This window comes from Ammodytes marinus (assembly GCF_949987685.1).
Source record: "Ammodytes marinus genome assembly, chromosome: 13".
NCBI classification, from domain to species: domain Eukaryota; kingdom Metazoa; phylum Chordata; class Actinopteri; order Uranoscopiformes; family Ammodytidae; genus Ammodytes; species Ammodytes marinus.
In genome coordinates, this window is record NC_137217.1 from 28,300,950 (window position 1) to 28,320,005 (window position 19,056).

Consider the following 19,056-nt stretch of genomic DNA (forward strand, 5'->3'; position numbering starts at 1 on the left):
ACAACTTCGGCCACGTGTGCTACCCTGAAGGTGAACCCTCAGAGATGCTCTTTAACTTAAGTCTCGTTCTCCGTGCTTTTCCCAGAAGTGTCACTAGACTGAAAGCATTTCAAACCCCCACAGGTGGTGGCCATTAATTCACTTTGTTGGACGGCCTCATGGCTAAAAGAAAGATGAGCGTATAGGGGTCCACAGTCTGCTGCGCTTTAGAGTTAATTGAAAAACCTTTTTGCACGGTTGGCTGCATTGTGCAACACGTTATTAGCCTCTGGGGCCTTCTTATGTGTGACACCTGCACATCTGTCCTGCACACAACAGGAAGACAGAGGGCAACAGAGGAGATGAGAGCCAGATATACAAGCGGGCCACACAGGACATCCTGGGCAACTCGGTGGGGAAAGCAAACACTGTCAGTGGTAGTGGGGGAGAGAAATGGGTCCAGGGACATGTTGTCACCTTGTTTGGGTATATGATCTTCCAACTCAAGGAAGCTAAGTGGAGGGGAAACTGTTCACACGTTTTCTTTTTCTGGATGTCCAGAGGCAAACAGAAGCTGCAGGAAACACAGCAGGTCGTCAGTGTGTCCTGGAGGAATATTTAGAATATACATATAGCCTTCTCCTTGCTTTTAATGCCAGCAAAACAGCTAGGCAACACCCAAAGATGCCAACACTGATCCATCTGTTATGAATGTTATGTAATGAATTTGTCTGTTTAATAAATGTATTGTATATATAGTTTTTTAGACTATGTTTGTAATGTGCCATTAACAACAGGGGAAGGTACAGCCAATGAAACCTAGCCTTTATTCCAACAACAGGAGCATTAACTTAAAAAAAGTGAATTGAAAGGTTACACTTAAAAAGAAGAAAAACATTTTCTAATTGAATTATATTATATTTTCAAAAATTGCTGTAAATAACTTGTAACTATTTTCCAGTTCATGAGCAAGCAATTGTGTTGTTAGCACATTGCAGGAGCAAAAGTTACCACAGAGAAAGTTAACATGCTTTTCCCATTACTTTTTAATTGACTATAACATGCTGGTTAATTATCATCTGTCTCCAACTAATAATTTCATCTTTCCTTTCAGTTTTTTTTCAGTTTTTCTTCTAAAAGTGTTTTATACTAAATCAACCACTCTGGTCCATGCTCTCTCTCTTCTGCCTTCACTCATCACTGCAGAGCACCAAGGGAATGAAAACTGGGGAAAACAATAGGAAGTGGATAGGAAACATCTTGCATGTACATCCAGGTCTGCACCTCAACACTCTCTTCCTCTGACCTGTAAACACACAAAGTGAATTGGGAATAAAAATTGGGCGCGCGAACGGAAAAGTCCTTCAACAATACCATCAGATCTATACTGGCTTTTACGACCCTTGCTTTGTTTTTTTCCAACCGCAACCTTCTTTTTTGGCTTCTGCTTCAGATTTTTTTTTTTTTTACAAAGAATAATTTTTTCTCCAAATGGAGCTTGTGCTGCTTTGAGTAATGGGGACGCTGAAACTACTAATAATCTGTCATCCTGCCTTTTCTCCAGCCTAGGTTTGTCTTTCAGAAGTGGCCTGGAAAAATGGAAATACAAGAAAAAAAAAGGAAAATAAGTCCTCTCATAAAATGCGAGATGGACGACTCGGCGAGTCATGGCTTGACACAGCTGGTGGAGTGGATCTGGGTCTGAGCTCAAGAAAAACATCAAGCGGCTCTTGCAGTTTGTTTCCGCGCGGTGCCAAAGCATGACACAACGGCCATTTGTTTTTCACATGCAAAAACCCAACATCGTGCCTATTAAAACTCATGATATTTCATCTCGTAACTGACAGGAAATAAACACAATTTTCTCCATATGCTTGACCAATTTTGCCCCGGTCTGAGTATTAAAAACAAACAAAAACATAAATATAATCTCATTTTGCGTCACAGAGATGGAAACAACAGTGAGAAGCTCCCCCCCCCAGGTGCCTCAAATCTGGAGCTGTGTTTCCTCTAATTCTACATCTCAGGTTTCACTTGGTTCCAGTCATCCTGAGAAGACACCACAGCGAGACATAGACACCAATGAAGGCCCCTGAAACCTTAAATGAACAATGTCTCCACTGTTGCTCCGCCCACCGGCCCGAAACGCACCCACCCACCAACCACCAACATAAGCAACTTCAGGAAAAGACCCTCACCACAGTACAAGTAGTCTGTGGTCACTCCATCAAGCCACTGCAGGCCCCTCCTTCTGTTCCAAGCACCAAACCCCCCGACCTCGGCTTATTTTTTTTATGATTGGTTATTTGAGCCAGAGCCCAAATGAAACTGTGCGTGTTCCACAGTCAGAGCTAGAGCGAGCGAGCGAGCCACCCCAAACCCCCAAGCATAGAGGACTGCAGCCCAATCTGCTCCAAATTACGTGCACGGCTGCAGAGCACATGGGGTTGAAAGACTTATATAAGCCCGCGGTAGGAATATGCAAGCCGTGTCACCTTCTTTTGAAATCCCTAGGCTCTTTGTCTTTTTCATCACAGCTATTTTTGCTTTAAAAAATGGAAGCTTGGGGAGAAGAAAGGTGTCATTTGTTACACAAACTTAACTGGCAAAAGCAAAACTTTGTCACAGATGTGTATAAAGTGTGGAAAATACTGCTTAGCATCAACGGTCACCAAACAAGAAAACAACATGAAGACTAAAGATGCTTTTCAGACAGTGAGGATACTTCAATGATATATATATATGTTGAACTTATGCACAGCTCCCAGCCACCTATATCATACAGGCTGCTGCTATCCACCTACTATACTCTAATTGTGCAGGTAATATAAAGGTGTATACAGCAAGATAACATGGTAAATGTACATTGACATTAGTTTTGCTCTTTGAATGTTGATCTTAATTTTAAAGTCAGTCTGCTCATAGGCTGATGTTAAGCAGGTCCACCTTACAAAGTGTGTTAGCATGTTAACATTTGTTCATTAGCACTAAACACAAAATACAGCCAAGCTGATGAGACTGTTATTCATTTAGCAGGTATTTGGTTGTAGAACAAAGTATTGGAGAACATAAAAATTGTACCTGATAATGGCACTAGATGGAAGGTTAAGGTATTTAGCTGTTACAATTGTTACTATGGGAACCATAGTACCATTGACCAGTGACTTTACATGAAAAGTCAGTCGATCATCAAAGAGCTTTACCCTCTGGGGACTATGAATGTCTGTACAAGATTCCGTGGTCATTCCATTAGATCAATACATGAGTTGGGTCAAAGTGGTGGGCCGATCGATCCACGGGCCTATGCCTTAATAGGCCTTAATCTCAGTCCACGCTTTAAAGGGTAACACAAACAAACAAAGACCTCAGGCTGTGATCTCACACACATACGGCTTGTGGCCGCTGGCGCTGGGTATGAAACTTGTCAAGTAAAATTGTGGCCTTCAGAAGACGACATGCAGGCGCTCTGGGTGGGTACCCTGTCTGGTGTTACAATACGTCCATGCACAGGGGGATCATATTAACACTAATGTTCTTACCTGCCTTCTACTTTTTTCTACTTCTGCCTCATCTCTTTGTTTCTCTGGCCTATGTCATCAGTCTCCAACCAAAGTATATCCAATAGCTCACACGGGCCTGAACACGCTCCTGCACAAACAGATTATAATTCAGCCAGATCTCCTGCTGTCAGACCAGAGATGCTCGGCTAGACAAAGAAAAGAAAGATAAAAAAAGAAAAGGGGGTCACCTATATACCACTGATAGCTGAGACAGTGTGGAGGAGGACAGACACACTTTCAAGGCCGCGATGCTATTTTCAACTAATGAGGATCTCATACCGTATGAGTCATATAAAGACACAGAAGGAAACTAAAGACGGTTTAAGGGAAGCAAAGTTGTGATTCTTTTCACATGCAGATTTCCACCCGTGAAACCAATATATGTAAATAATGGCATGTATAAAAAAAAATGGCACTGTGCTTTTAGGAAAATATTGGAGAAGGACAAAGGAAAGTTCAGTCTGCAGACAGAGAGACTTCCTGGCAAGTGATGTTGGTTGCCAGAGCAGATGTGAGGTGAAGAGGAGTCCAAACCAGGTGGCTGAGATTTATTCTCATAGTTAATCATATCATGCCTTCAACACAGATGTTTTTTGATGCCTTCAATGGTGCCAGGGTCTCCGTAATCAAAAAAAAGGCCTTGAATCCTAACTCACAACTATAAGTGAATGAGGGAAACAAAATGCTGAATGTTCGGGGTGATTTTCACAGCTCCACTGAGGAAAAGAGAGTGAGACGTTCCCAAACGGTACAATTCAATTCTATTTTATAGCTGTGAACTTATAGAGGATCACGTCTGTAAAAATGTCAGTCAATTTGAGAAAGCGGGACCATGGACAACCTGCTGAAGTGCAGTAAATGTTCTGAGATTGTGTGATACTTCTCAATTTGTAAAATATCTTTTCACCCAAACTCCGCAGATCATTTTCTGCCTTCTTAAAAAACTGCTGCAGGCTTGAGAAAATAATCAAAATGAGGGATTGATCAATTGATGAAATCCTTTTTACTTAATCATATCACCTTGTATCAGAGTCTGGTAGCTACAACCATATTACTTCCACTGCCCCATGTATATATCATTTATATATGCATGAAACAGGCATGGAAGCATCAACAACACTGGAGCCTCCCACGTCTGCGGAGAAACTAAAAAAGCACTCTATCTCCATCTGCTTCACCTGCTTAACCTCAATGACAGGACATGACACACCGTTGTAGGACCTGGATACAGACCAAGAGAGGTCGGATTTAGTCCGAACGGCTTAATCTAAATCAAACACAAGAGGCAGAGGTAGAGAGGGGGATGGGGAAGGGGGGTAAGGATGAGGTGATCACTAAGGAAACGGCCGAACTTTCAACCTACTCCCAGTGACTTCCTGTGCAATGAATCGATAGAGGAGACGTGCCAGAGAATCTCAGCTTTCCTCACTCAGACTTTCTTGATAGTACCTTGAGAAGTTTTCTAAGCAGAGCCAAGAAAACTCTCACAGTCTGACAGAAAAAGTAAACCAAGTGCATACAGTGGTGACACAATGCCAGGAGGACGAGTTCAGAATCACTTGACCAAGCAGTTCAACTCATCAGAGGGGGTCTGGTGTTATGTCTTTGTGTGCTGCTGACTCATAAAAAGTCACTCATAAGTACAGCGCTCACAATGTTGATACACCATCCGATGGTTTTATTGTTAGAGTGCATTAGCTGGAGCCCCCACTTCACATAGAGCATATATCAAGCAACAGAAGACCAAACTGTGTTGAGAGATTTTTCCAAAAATGGCAATGAAATGTGATCTTCATACTTCACAAGCAGTGTTGGAAAAGTAACCAAGTTTACTCAATACTGTACTTTTGAGACACTTGTACACTGTTTACCTTACAAGTTTGGATTTCACACACAACACTTATGGTTGTCTTCTAAATATGACACATTGATACAAATCTACCCAACAGTATATAATATAAAGCAACTAAAATGTCCTCTGTTTCTGCCAGCTGCACCATTGAAATGCTTCATTCATATTAAGGGATCGGTTATAGTAAAACATTTGACTGTAAACAACTTTATTGATCCCAATATGAGACATTAATTTGTATAACCCATCCACAATCACACAAACAACATCCAACATGTTACATAGCCTACATGTCATTGTAACAGTTCTACATGTACTTATGTAAACGACATGATTGCTTTGTTTACAACTATCCAACAAGTGCAAAGTAGCAAGAACTGTACAGAATGAACCTTCCTATTGAGCCCTGAACCTCGTAGAAAGGCTATAGAAGTCCTTTTTTCGCATTTGTTAATTTCACATCTTTCACCATTTTGGGGACTTAGGTAGCCTACATGCTGCGCTCCACTCACTGTACAGTTTTCCAACACAGCACATTCCCATACAGTACACGCAAGCATAGGCACAACACAATTTAAAAAGTATGTTTCCAGTAACATGTGTATCATCATATTTGTCATAAAAAAAACTTTAAGTGTAAAAATGAACCGCCAAGGGATGCATTACATTCGCGTTTCGTTTTATGGTTTTATTCATTGACAGCATTTTTACTCACCTTGCCGGCCAAGGACTCCCGGGTGAATTGTCGCTCTAATATCGCAGTTAAGACAAACTTCCCAAAGGCGAAACTGAGATGAAGAAAAAAAAATGACGCGTTTGTTTGAAGGGCTCACACACACTTGGAGAGAAAATCTTGACGCGCTGTAAACATTTAGAGAAGAGAGTTAAAGCGAGAGAAAAATAGACCCGTCGCATCCAACGGGGGAGGGTCCTGAAAGTGTAGCCAAACACACTGGAAACAACTATGACAGCGATGGGGACTGAAGGAGGAGGAGGAGAGAAGAGGAAAGGAGGAATGGGGCAGAGAAGAGAGAGAGATTTAGGGGGGTCAAGAGGGACGTTCAGAGTGTTGTTTTTGTCTTCAGCAGGCCCTGCAGACCTTGATGCGTTAAGTGCGTTTAGGGTCTTCTGGCGTTTAGGGTCTTCTGGCGGGGGAAACGGTCCGGTGGGATTATGCTGAAGAAAAACAGACACACTTTTGGTCTGACTCTCGCAGGTGGAAAAATATGGTTCATCTAATCGTTACGGACACAAACAGCACAAACAGATGGATGGATGGATGGATGGATGGATGGATGGATAGATAGATAGATAGATAGATAGATAGATAGATAGATAGATAGATAGATAGATAGATAGATAGATAGATAGATAGATAGATAGATAGATAGATAGATAGATAGATAGATAGATAGATAGATAGATAGATAGATAGATAGATAGATAGATAGATAGATAGATAGATAGATAGATAGATAGATAGATAGATAGATAGATAGATAGATAGATAGATAGATAGATAGATAGATATGTTTGTATCAATACATTTTGTTATTTTTCTGCTTTTCCTTGTTGATTTTAAGAGGAAAAAGACAACACATTAAAAGATGTATTAGTAGGCCTACCACAAGCATTAATCTGGTACAATGCAGCCTTGGCTCTTCTGTGAAGGCTTTCCACAAGATTTGTCAAATCTGGCTGCTGAGATTTGCTCCCATTGACCCATTACTGAAGTCCAACAGAGATGATGGGTGATGGATCTCAGTCAGCATTCTAGTTCATCCCAAATATAGCTACAGTTGTGGCTATCTGCAGGCCAAAAGTAGGAAAACCATTTCTGTGTTGATTTGGATTTGTGCTCATTCTCTGATCCTTTCCATATGGATCCTCTTTTCCAAACTGTTGCAAGAAAGTTGGAATATTCACTGTCTACAATGTGCATGCTGTTGCATTTATTGTAACTTTGGTCAAGCCGAAACCATACAAAACTCTTCACACACACACACACACACACACACACACACACACACACACACACACACACACACACACACACACACACACACACACACACACACACACACTCTTCCTTTCTCACACTGTGTTGTATTGACAGCTGTGGTTATAACCTCCTCTGAGATAACTGTCAGTAAGTCCTTTGCAGACAGCGGTCGGAGGGCTTCCTCCCAAACAGTGGGACAGGCCGTGATAACCAGCCCGCTCAGGACGGGTGTTTGTCCCCCCGCAGAGCGCAGACACAGATAAACACCTCATGGATGGAAGCCTGGTGGAGCAAACATCCTCAATGCACGGAAACCAAGAGCTAGGGGAAATACAACTGTTTCCTGTTGGCCACACATAAGGACAGACCAGCAGACCCATGCTGAGGACAGAGAGAGAGAGGGGGTCATTTTAGTGCTGCTTTTAGCTGTCCTTGTATTGCCCTGGATGTGGCGTTTTATTACACCTAAACAGACAAACAAACATACATCATTCCTTGACACACAGATCCTGAATTGTGTCATCCTGGAAACAATCCATTAGCATTAGTAATCAAGAGTCTATCTCTGGTGGTTGGAGATATGGCGGAAATGTGACCGACATTAACTGCTGGAAGAAATGTCAGATCCACATGAGAAGATTAATACGTAATAACAAGTAATTGTGTTAACGAGTCTTTGTAGAGCCTGCTGACAAACTTAAAGGTTGAAAGCATAAAATAAATGGGCTTTATTGGAAGCAGAGAGTTTTAAACCTGTTTTCAGTGAGGTAATGAACTGGCTAAGAACCCCAGAAAGGGAGATCCTGAATCCTGAAAAAAAAACATTTGTCAAATAATGCAACCATCAGGTGTGTTGTGTTAAAAGAGGAGTGCAGACATTGGATCAGTTTTGTTATTCTTGCATTAAGTTGATTTAATGTGTTTTAAAGAACTAATATTGTTGATAGCACTAACTGTTTGCACCTGGGATGCTTTTGAGAAAAGCACTATAATATTCTACTAATTCATTGTTTAATTATTTATTTTTGGTGTGAAATACTGCCATCTACTGACATTGGCGCGTTAAGGTGTTCCTAATCCTCTGATGCACTGCTGGGACAGTCATTAAAAATGATGTCTTCAAACCTGCTTAACTTTATTTCAACTTTGAGTGAAGATCTAAATGTGTTCAAATATATTAGATTTTCCATTTGATGTAAAAAGCACTATGGCTCTGAATATTTCAGGAAGTGTACAAATCAAACGGCTTCTATGAAGAGTTTAGTAACACTTGAATAAATAAGGGAGATGAGAATAGAGTTATTGAGTTTAAAAGATGTATTTGAAATTGGGTTAGAGAGACTATTCAAGTATTTTAAATAAAAAGTTAACAAACAAACAAAATAGTTTAGTAGAAAAGGTGTTTTAGTAAAAGGGATGGATGACTCTGGTTCACACTCCAACACAGTAGGTGGCGGTAATGCGCCTGGTTAACACTGGTTGCCTCCCTTCATAAAAAGATGGAGAAGAAGAAGTTAGTGACGTCTTTCCGGTGTCATGTCATATTGCTGAAGCCACATGTGTGTCTATCGACTGTAGCCGCATTTAAATGTCTTCTCCCTTACATCTGTTGGACTTACTGATCAAGTTTTAAGGACATAAGAAGTCAAGAGGTACATATGATTTGATTTTATATTGTGTCAGCGATGTGTGTAAAACCTTTCCCCGGAAAGACCTGAGAACTAGGCTACTTAAAATGTGACATACTGACTGCCGTTTGAAAACTACAGATACCATAGCTGTAAGATGTGTAAAAATCAAAATCAAAATCAAAGTCTGACTGTTGATGAAAGTGTTCATACATATTGTGTAATGGTAGGCCTGCAGCAAAGAACATCAGGCAGAATCTGAATATGAAAGGAAGTGTAGAGAAACAAGAAGTACTAATAAATTGACTAGTTTTACGAAAATAGGTGAGTGAAATACGTGTACAAGGTTTAATGATAAGTACAATTTTTACATAAAACCTGACAGTATCTGACTCATGGAAATGACTTAAAGGCTTACGCCACTAACAAACTACTGTGACCTGACCTCACGTAGTTCATTATGCAGAACACCATCTCATATTCTTCCAGCCTCTGGTGCATGGGCATGGTCTTTGCTGCTTTTGTTTCCTCTCAGAATTGTATTAAAACGTGTTTGTAGACTATAGTGCTATAAGAGAGCCCCTTTAAAATGACAGCAGCATCCTCCTGATGTGTGTTAAAGTTGTGACCATTTAGAAACACATTTTCTTCTTAATAATGTTCTTGAAAAAGGTAAACATTAAAAATGTACTTCTAATAATACAAACGCTCAGTTTCTTATCAAAATGTCTGTTTTGTATACCACAGATGTGAAGATATCATTATTTGTTTTGCACTAGAAATGACAAAGGGGGTTTACTATGACTAAAGTTAGTTAGTTTTCAGATTTTTTTTATGTCGGTAGTTCGTAGCCTGATTTTCAAAAAAACAAAACTTTCCTTTTATACAGATGGCAGACGTTGTACCAGAGAAAAGTCGTGGCTTGAAGTTTGCAGAGCAGCAGCTCCTGCGTCACGGCTGGGAACAAGGTGAGACACTTTGAACATTTATGTAAAAAAATTAATCGAAGTCTGTATTTGTCAATGAATGTACACACATGCAAGGTAAGTCACACACTGTCATCGAAATGCCGTTTTCGTTAGCTCCTCCTATACATCTCTCTCACACACACACACACACACACACACACACACACACACACACACACACACACACACACACACACACACACACACACACACACACACACACACACACACACACACACGTACGTACAATCGTTTCAGTTCAGTGGCTGCAGTGTGTGGGACTCTGGTGCAGATATCTCACTCTTGTCCATTCTGTCCTCAGGCAAAGGACTGGGCCGAGCTGAGAATGGCATATGTGAAGCCATCAAGGTCAAAGTGAAATGTGACAAAGGAGGGGTGAGTGACATTTGACTTTTACGCAGCTTTTGATCTGGGAACAGCGCCGGGGCTTGGCAGCGTTGTTGTATGTTACATATGGATTAATATAGTGCACAGCTGTTACAGTTTTTGTTCTAAAAGACTCACTTGTTGCTCTCCTCTTCCAGGTGGGCCACAGAGAAGGAGATCAGTTCACCTTCCAGTGGTGGGATCATGTCTTCAATAAGGCCTCTTCTAGTCTGCAGGTGGAATCTGATCAGGTAAATCCTACCTCCACAGTCTGCCAGTCCCTTGTGCTTGTGATCAGGGCTGCTTTTACCTGCCACTAGGCCCTGGGGCTGAGAGGTTTCGTAGGCCCCCCCGGGCGGCGGTCTTACAATACAGATGCGTTAAAGCCATGTTTGTCTACACCACAATATCTCTATTGATGAAATACAAAATCACTTAAGGTAACATGTACTTAAACCCCCTCCTGGTCTAGTGACTTTTAATAACCAAACACACATGGTTGGTTACTGTGTTTTTCCAAGTTATTGAAGAGACAGCGGTGGGGACCCAGGACCTTCTAGGGGGGTCCGGGGGCATGCCCCCCCGGAAGAAAAATTTGAACCTTTTAAAGTAAAATGCATCAATCTGGTGCACTTTGAGAAGAAAACTAAGGCTAAATCAACTGTGTCCTATGTGAGCTATTCTCTGAAATCATTTGGAGACACAGAAATACCAAAAAGCAGAAACAAAAATATACAGGTTTAAAAAATCCTGTCAGTCAGCATTCCAATTTTTTTTTTATAATCCCTTATCCCTTCTCTCTTTGAATTCTTCGTTTTGTTTTTAATGGCTCATCTCAATATAGGCCCTTGATCTGCGTTGCCCCGAACAATGTTATTTAAACAAAAATAACAAAAATGTACTGGTGAATGATAGGCCCCTTGATCTTCGTAGGCCAAAAATAATGTGATTTTTTTTCCTTTTTCTTTACTGGTTCCTGATGGGCCCCTGATCTCTCTACGCCCCCCTAAGATCAGGGGCCTATCATGAGCCAGTCAATAATTTATTTAAATGACAATGTGCGGGGCCTTCTTAGATCAGGGGCCTATATTGAGACAGTAAAAAAAAAAAAAAAAAAAAAAAGTTTTTTTTTTTTCTTTTTTTTTTTTAGAGGCCCCTGATCCTTGTAGGCCCTGGGGCTTCAGCCCAGGTAAGCCCGTGCATTAAGGCGGCCCTGCTTGTGATGTGTGGGATGCGATGGATATAAAAGCAGGAGGCAGATCAATGCGCAATATTATGATGAAATAAATAAGTAAAAGTATGTCCCAATTGTATGCCTTCTGCATCCTAACTAGATTATTTTAATGGACAGATGTAGTATGTTGAATAGAAAAAAGAAAGAGTGTACGATTTGGAACGCAGGGACAGGGTCAGCTCAATATTGTAACATTTTAGGAGCTGCTTGGTGAACTAAATGAAAAACCTTGAGCTTATGTTACCCTTTTTAAAACAACTTTTATGCCACTTTGAAAGCTTAAGATGACTTTTCTAGCTAGCTAATTACACTGATAAGTCCGCTAGTTTGGTATTTAACAGTACGTCTGTTTTTCTGTGTGATTCAGAGTGGTGTTAAATTGAAGAAGACGGTGGAGGAAGGTGAAGAGGAGGGGATGATCTCCAATAAAAGGCCACGGAAAGCCGCGCTGGCAAGAGACAAACTTTATGGATGTTTTGTCAAGGTAACTTTTTCTATATGTGTTTCTTATTTCTTCATATCAGTGGGCATTTGACATTGAACATATGTGTCACGGAGGAATACGTTCTATCAAGCTTCGGTTAAACAAGCAGTACTTAGTGTGACATTAATTGTATCTTCAAATATGACTGATTCTAGTCTGAACTGACAATGACTGTCACTGTGTTTGGCTGTGTTTCCCTGCTTCTCTCTCAGTCAGACACACTGCTGTCCGGTCAGAAGCAGCCGGCGCTAAAGTCTTCTGACAGCTCGGACGACAGCAGCAGCTCAGAGGACGAGGAGGACAAGAAACTGGATCTGTCCAGCACCTTTGAGTAAGAACTTCATCTGATGCAGCATTTGTTCAGATTTTATAATGATACATTCTCAAAATCTACATAACATTATGACACTATCAATATGACCACAATAGAGCACTTAATTTTCCTTTTTAAATTATTTCATCTCTGAATGTATGGATTAGTTTCTTTATAATTTACTTTTTTTTTTAAATTATTATTATTATTATCTAATGGTTTCATCTGCTTCGATTGATCTGTAATAGCACTTCCTAACAATGCTTTAAACTGTGCTATACCGTTAACGATATTGTATTGTTGCTCGACAGTCTTTCCGATGCTGCTCTAATGAAGGCTTGTGGAGGACGCACAGGTCACAAGTAAGTTACATTCATAAAACACTACAAAAACCAAACCAACTGCTATTCAAAATGATATCCTAAAATCTTGATTTCTGATGAATTTTTCTGTTGTGTTTTTCTCCCAGAGGAGCGAGGCACGGCCTGACCATGAACGCCAAGTTAGCGCGGCTAGAGCAGCAGGAGGCCGAGTTCATGGCAAAGTACGGCAAGAAGAAGAACCAGCCAGCTACGGCTTCACCCACACCCCAGACAGCTGAGAAGACATCCACTGGGAGCAGTAATGAGCTGAACGCTGATACAGTGTCTGAAAGTCCTGAAACAGATGTTAAGCCCAAGAAAAAGAAGAAGAAGAAGAAAACCAAGGAGGACGATGAGGTTATGACTGAAGCTGTTTCCATTGACGGGGAAACCATCTGTGTAGAAAACAGTGAGGCAGACCACAAAACAAAGAGGAAACATAAGAAAAAAAGGAAGGAAGTCGACGAGGTAGCGCCTACGCCTGCAGCAGAGAGCAAGAGTCCGGAGGAGACGGATGAGCTGCACTCTGACACAAAAGCAAAGAAGAAGAATAAATCTTCTGAAAAGCATAGTGACCCTGCGGAGGAAGACAAGAGTAACGATACAGAATCCAGCCAATCAGAGCCGCTCCAGGACTGTGTTCCAAAAACCAAAAAGAAAAAATCTGCAGCGACAGTAGAGCAGGCGGACATAGCAGAGGTATCGACCGTTAAGCAGAAAAGGAAAAAGTGCAAAAAGGACAAATCGTCAATGGATGACGATGTGAACGAGGAGGGGCTTCTTCCTCCAAAGAAGAAGAAAAAGACCAAGTGCAAAGAGTAGTTAATTCAAAATGCTTCCAACACTGATAGGAAGGTTTGTGTGGGCTGACTAGGGAAGTTGGTGCTATCTTGGATCAGATAATGTGCGTCAACTGCCAAACATGCTTGTCATGGAGGCTGTTCCCTCTGATTACACAGGCCTGTAAATGTATTTAGATGGTTTTTCTATTGAATGGAGAATATGTTTAATTATTCATTCAGACCAGAAACCAATCAGATAGTCCGTCTGATAGCCTCTTCTGATGCCATCAAATAGATGTTTCAATCTTTATTCCCTGAGCTGCTGAATTAACAAAAAACTGCTTCACATTGTAAAGAGAAGGAAGAAATCTGAGTTCAGTTATTTTGCAAAAGCTGACTTTTTTTTTTTTAAACTGTTGATTGTGTCCAACATGAAATTTCACTAAATTGACAAATCCCTAATCCACACGGTGCAACCCAAACCAAGCTGTTTTTAAACTGAGTCTTCAAGTCAAAGTTGTACATTTGTAGGTTGGGACCTAAATGACTATGCAGTTGTCTGTATTGACCACTTCATGAGAAATATGCATTTTAATAGAAAATTAAATTTGAAATGTCAAGACGTTTTTCATCATTAAAAACTTGTCTAGGTTGCAATGAAATAGTTTATCAACTGTCATCATTTTTTTGGGAAAGCAGACATGAAGTGAGAGTAGATATACGTACAATTCATGAAATTCTGAACTTTATATGATAATTAAATGATGTCATGCATGAAACTGCACTTGTGTGATTTTTATACAGTCATTTCTAAATGTAGTTGTAGCCTGTAGTTTATTCAGCACAGAATCTGAAAATGCCACCATTTATATCATATATAAATAGTTATTTCCTTTTCTTCCACAAATAACTTACTTGATATTTTACATGATCATATTATAGAACCGGGAAAACCCATGAAAGTCAAAGGAAGAACATCATGGTCATCTCAAAAGTTTGTTCCTCAAAACCTTAATTTACTGGAACGTTGCATGTTTCTGGTGTGTGTGTGTGTATACCATCAACGTTATACAAAATAGAAAAGTAAGCTTAATAAAATGGTAATAATAAAAGTAAAATGGTAATGAAGTGAGTTAAAAATGTAATGAAAAAAAATTTATGAAAATTCATAAAGCATATAAATTACATAGAAAATAAAATAGTTAAAAAAGCCCAATTGTGGATGAGGAACTGTTTTTTTTTTGTTTTTTTCACCCAACATATTCAGACATTTTGGTTATTCTGTAACAACAGAAACATCTACACGTATGTACACAACGTTAAGAAACGTCGACCACAGGAACAGAACTCGATGTAGATGTTGCATCAGTGGATTTACCATAATTAAAAAAATAAATTCTGCAACCAATCGGAGCTGCGAGGGCTTTAACCCATAAGGACCCATGGTGACACCCACGTAACACACACTTTGAATGTCCTACAATCTTCCTTATACAGCTTTTTTGTTGACTTTTACTCATCAAGTCCCTAAGTGACATATACTCAACGTCCTGGTGTGGTGGTAATGTGACAGTCATGTGACTATGTCAGGAAGTGACTTCCCAAAAATTGCATTGTGACATGTGCACACAAGTGAAGGACACAGCTCATTTTAAAAATATTTTTTTTTGTTACTAAAGGTGAGTTTAAACCCATTTAACAATTATAATGCGTTAATAAGGTGTCCTTTATTACATTTAACTTAGTCTGACCATATTTCATGAACAAATTAATGTAGAACAAGTTAGGTAAATATCGCTGTGACATATACGTCACATCGGGTTTTAGCCTTAAAATATTCTTGGAAATTCTGATGTGACATATTTGTCACAATAACAAGAATGGTAATAAGCCGCTCAGTTAGCTACGCTGTTTCAATAATTTTTAATTAATAGATGTTCTTTTGTGCAATTCAAATTACATTTGAACATATATAATAAAAAAATAATTATAAATTATTATGTTATTGATCAAATATATTACAAAACTATTTTTGCATATCTGTAAATAAAACAAACACAATTCACTGTCCTATGCTGGTCCCATTTGAATGTAGTAGGCTAATTGTTTTATTTTTTCTTATGTATGACTGAGAATAAGCACTACACTGTTGAGAATGCACTTGAGATCATCATGGGAGATGAAAGTGAATTTGAAGGCTGCGACGACGATAGCTCGGATGAAGACTCAGATTACACTCCCAACAAAAAAGAAATGGAGAGGGAGTGGTGTGGTGTGGCGATTCAGACTCTAGTGAATCAAGTGATGCAGATAGATGAAGTGCCACAACCAAACAACGGTTGAAGGAAAAAAACTATTTTCTTGGAGAAAAGCAGGCCTCCCCTGGCAGGCCTAGAGGGCGGGTCCCCTCAAGAAAGTATGTAGTGGGCTCAGGAACTGGACAGTGTTCGTGTGGTTGCTTGAGCGCCTTCAGGAGCTGGTAGCTAGCATGCTGGTTGCTGGAGGCCAGGGACTGGAGCTTGCTGCTGGAGGCAGAGGTCGACTCGGAAGCTGGAGAGCATTGTGGTAATGGAAGGCAATCCAAACTTGCCGGGGGCAGAGGCTTGAAGCTGGGGACCGGGGGCAGAGGCTTGTAGCTGGGGACCGGGGGCAGAGGCTTGTAGCTGGGGACCGGGGGCAGAGGCTTGTAGCTGGGGACCGGGGGCAGAGGCTTGTAGCTGGGGACCGGGGGCAGAGGCTTGTAGCTGGGGACCGGGGGCAGAGGCTTGTAGCTGGGGACCGGGGGCAGAGGCTTGTAGCTGGGGACCGGGGGCAGAGGCTTGTAGCTGGGGACCGGGGGCAGAGGCTTGTAGCTGGGGACCGGGGGCAGAGGCTTGTAGCTGGGGACCGGGGGCAGAGGCTTGTAGCTGGGGACCGGGGGCAGAGGCTTGTAGCTGGGGACCGGGGGCAGAGGCTTGTAGCTGGGGACCGGGGGCAGAGGCTTGTAGCTGGGGACCGGGGGCAGAGGCTTGAAGCTGGGGACCGGGGGCAGAGGCTTGAAGCTGGGGACCGGGGGCAGAGGCTTGAAGCTGGGGACCGGGGGCAGAGGCTTGAAGCTGGGGACCGGGGACCGGGGGCAGAGGCTTGTAGCTGGGGACCGGGGGCAGAGGCTTGTAGCTGGGGACCGGGGGCAGAGGCTTGTAGCTGGGGACCGGGGGCAAAGGCTTGGGCTTGTGCTGGCAGCTGGGAGACAAACTCAGGAGGGTATAAAAAGCTCTTTGCCCACTATGGCAGGGACTCCCCAAGCCAAGGCTGTAGCTCCACAGCTTGGCGTGCCAGCGTCAAGGCTGCCTCTCGGTGGTCGAGTGTGGGGCCCTTCTCCCGGGCTTTCTTGAGGCAAGAAATGGTAAATGTTACCTCCTCAAGCTCGACCTCAAAAGATTTGTCTGCTGGGTCCATACTTGGTCTGAGTATTCTGTTACGGTGAGTGGCAGACAGGCAGGCAAGGAGGACTCAGATGCTGACAGTTTCACTAGAAGACTATTTATTCCTTCCAAAAACTCCAAGAGGCGCAAAAAGGCTAGGCACATGAAACACAGGGACAGACTCACCAACAGGTACAATACTTAGACAGGGAACAAAGACACACAGGGAGTTATATACACACACAAGACAGGGCAGACAACGAGGGACAGGTGCAACACATTAGGGGAGGGAGCAGCAATCAAACAAGAGGGAAACTTGACAGGACATGGGGAGGAACAAGACAGACATACCAAAATAAAACAGGAAACACAGGGAACACCAAAACAAGACAAGACAAAGACAGACCATGACAACAGTATCCAATGAGGCAATGTTATGGGATCCTATTCAGTTTGCGCATTTTGTGACGTAAAACAAATCTTCAAAATAATTTGTTAAACAGAACTGTTAAAGTCACAATATTGATATATGTTGTGGAAATGCAAATACAAATGCAAATGTGTGTTACTAAGCAGAACAACTGTCATGTTGATTCATTTTAAAATAAGGAATACATTTACCATAAACGCCCAATGTGACATATTTGTCACATCACAGATCTTTGACATTATGGGGTAGTATTTGAAAAAAACTTCAGAAATGTGTTCTTTGTGGTCCACTTGGTCTGTGTTATATCCCCCATATTTTTCCTTTAAGGGGAAATGGGTCTGGGTTCTTATGGGTTAAAAATAAAATAAATTATATATGTTTTTGAAAAATGTACAGGCTCATTGTTAATACAGTTTTGGAAATGTAGAATAAAGCATGAAGAGTGGGAATACTTTGAGAACACAAACGATGTTAACTACTTAGACCACATCAGAACCTCAGCCTCACAGATTATTTTGTTCCGCATAGTACAGCTTGCTGGTTTCCAGCTGGCGGGTTGGCCGGGGATCATCAGTGCACAATCACCATGGACACCTTTCGGCTTCCAGTACCTTCAAACACATTACATGAATATTTATACCTTTAGTAACATTTTTACTACTGCTAATAAAACAACAAATAAAGTAATTAATAATTATTACTGTACGAGAGAAGTAACAACATTTTTCTCTCTTTCTTGTCAACAGAGTGAATATAAATATGCCAAATGTCCAACTATTCCTTAAGAGACAGTCACTTGGACACTTTTATTTAAGATACCTTTTAAACTTGTGTGTTTGCTTTAAACGTTGGACTTCTATTAACTATTAATTATTAATTGACTTGAAAAAAAGATAGTCAATTATTGCAGATCTAACAGAAAATCTGTTAATTCTAGATATTAGGTTAAATTAAATGTTCATTGAAAAGAGGCTTTCTTACTCTAATGTGACATTACGTCCATCAATCCAGAGCCAGTCTTGGTCACCAGTTTTTTTCAACCCGAACCAGTATCCATGATTGCGGGAGTAGTAGTACTTGGTGTGGTTACTGAGGAAGTCCTGTAAGTCATAACGTGGCAGATCAACAAAAACATGCAGACTTTCACTTCTTGGCAAGATTAAAACCCTATAACAATTATTTTAAAACCAAGAAATGTGTCCCATCGCATTTTAGGAAAGTTAGTGTATAGTGCCTAACATGTTCATATAAATGAATGTCGGTTACATTCAAGCCATTACTTCATGTAGATGCACCGACAGTTTTGTTGAAACTACTCAGAATTCTTCATAGGGGTAACAGAAGTTATGCACTATAGCTTAAAGGTTGTGATGTGATTGTAGTTTTTTGGTTTACTTTGGTACATTTATTTGGCATGTAAACCTAATCCCTAAATTCAAATTAAGATGTAAAAACTCCTTGAGAAACTTGTGGCTTTATGGTGCTGGAGCTCACCTGTTCTTGTGGACTATCAATAACAGCCAGATCTGCATCTGCATTTCGACAATAAGTTCTGCTTTGTTGCCATGTCTTCCAAGGAGCCCTTTCCTCCCAGAAGAAGTAGCACTTCTCCTGGAACAGAATCCAGTCTCCTTGACACGGCTGACAATCGGAGATCCCTGAGAAATGGAT

The 19,056-nt window shown here is 41.0% G+C and overlaps 2 protein-coding genes across 3 annotated transcripts in view; one reads left to right on the forward strand and one right to left on the reverse strand.

The window, feature by feature from the left end:
• The window catches only part of pear1 (platelet endothelial aggregation receptor 1), a 45,078-nt gene extending 38,779 nt beyond the window's left edge, over positions 1 to 6,299 (reverse strand). Inside the window, exon 1 of one of the 2 annotated variants that reach the window (XM_080039695.1) lies at positions 3,519 to 3,547. The gene's annotated coding sequence lies outside the window, so the exon portion shown is untranslated. Of the gene's footprint in view, positions 1 to 3,518; positions 3,548 to 6,106 lie in introns of those variants that run through there. The other variant, XM_080039694.1, reaches the window with a different exon arrangement.
• Positions 6,300 to 8,906: 2,607 nt separating this feature from the next.
• Positions 8,907 to 14,312, forward strand: gpatch4 (G patch domain containing 4). The gene is made up of 8 exons (XM_080039183.1): positions 8,907 to 9,045; positions 9,911 to 9,989; positions 10,312 to 10,385; positions 10,535 to 10,627; positions 11,978 to 12,094; positions 12,307 to 12,425; positions 12,719 to 12,769; positions 12,877 to 14,312. The coding sequence occupies exons 2-8, from the start codon at positions 9,911 to 9,913 to the stop codon at positions 13,589 to 13,591; spliced, it is 1,248 nt and encodes a 415-aa protein (XP_079895309.1). The 5' UTR covers positions 8,907 to 9,045; the 3' UTR covers positions 13,592 to 14,312.
• Positions 14,313 to 19,056: the final 4,744 nt, after the last annotated feature.

Bases quoted from the DNA above. Each gene is read 5' to 3' on its own strand.
- gpatch4 (XM_080039183.1), top strand. From the start codon at position 9,911: ATGGCAGACGTTGTACCAGAGAAAAGTCGTGGCTTGAAGTTTGCAGAG. The intron at 12,095-12,306 runs GTAACTTTTTCT...CTTCTCTCTCAG, and splicing joins TTTATGGATGTTTTGTCAAG to TCAGACACACTGCTGTCCGG. The intron at 12,426-12,718 runs GTAAGAACTTCA...GTTGCTCGACAG, and splicing joins GATCTGTCCAGCACCTTTGA to TCTTTCCGATGCTGCTCTAA.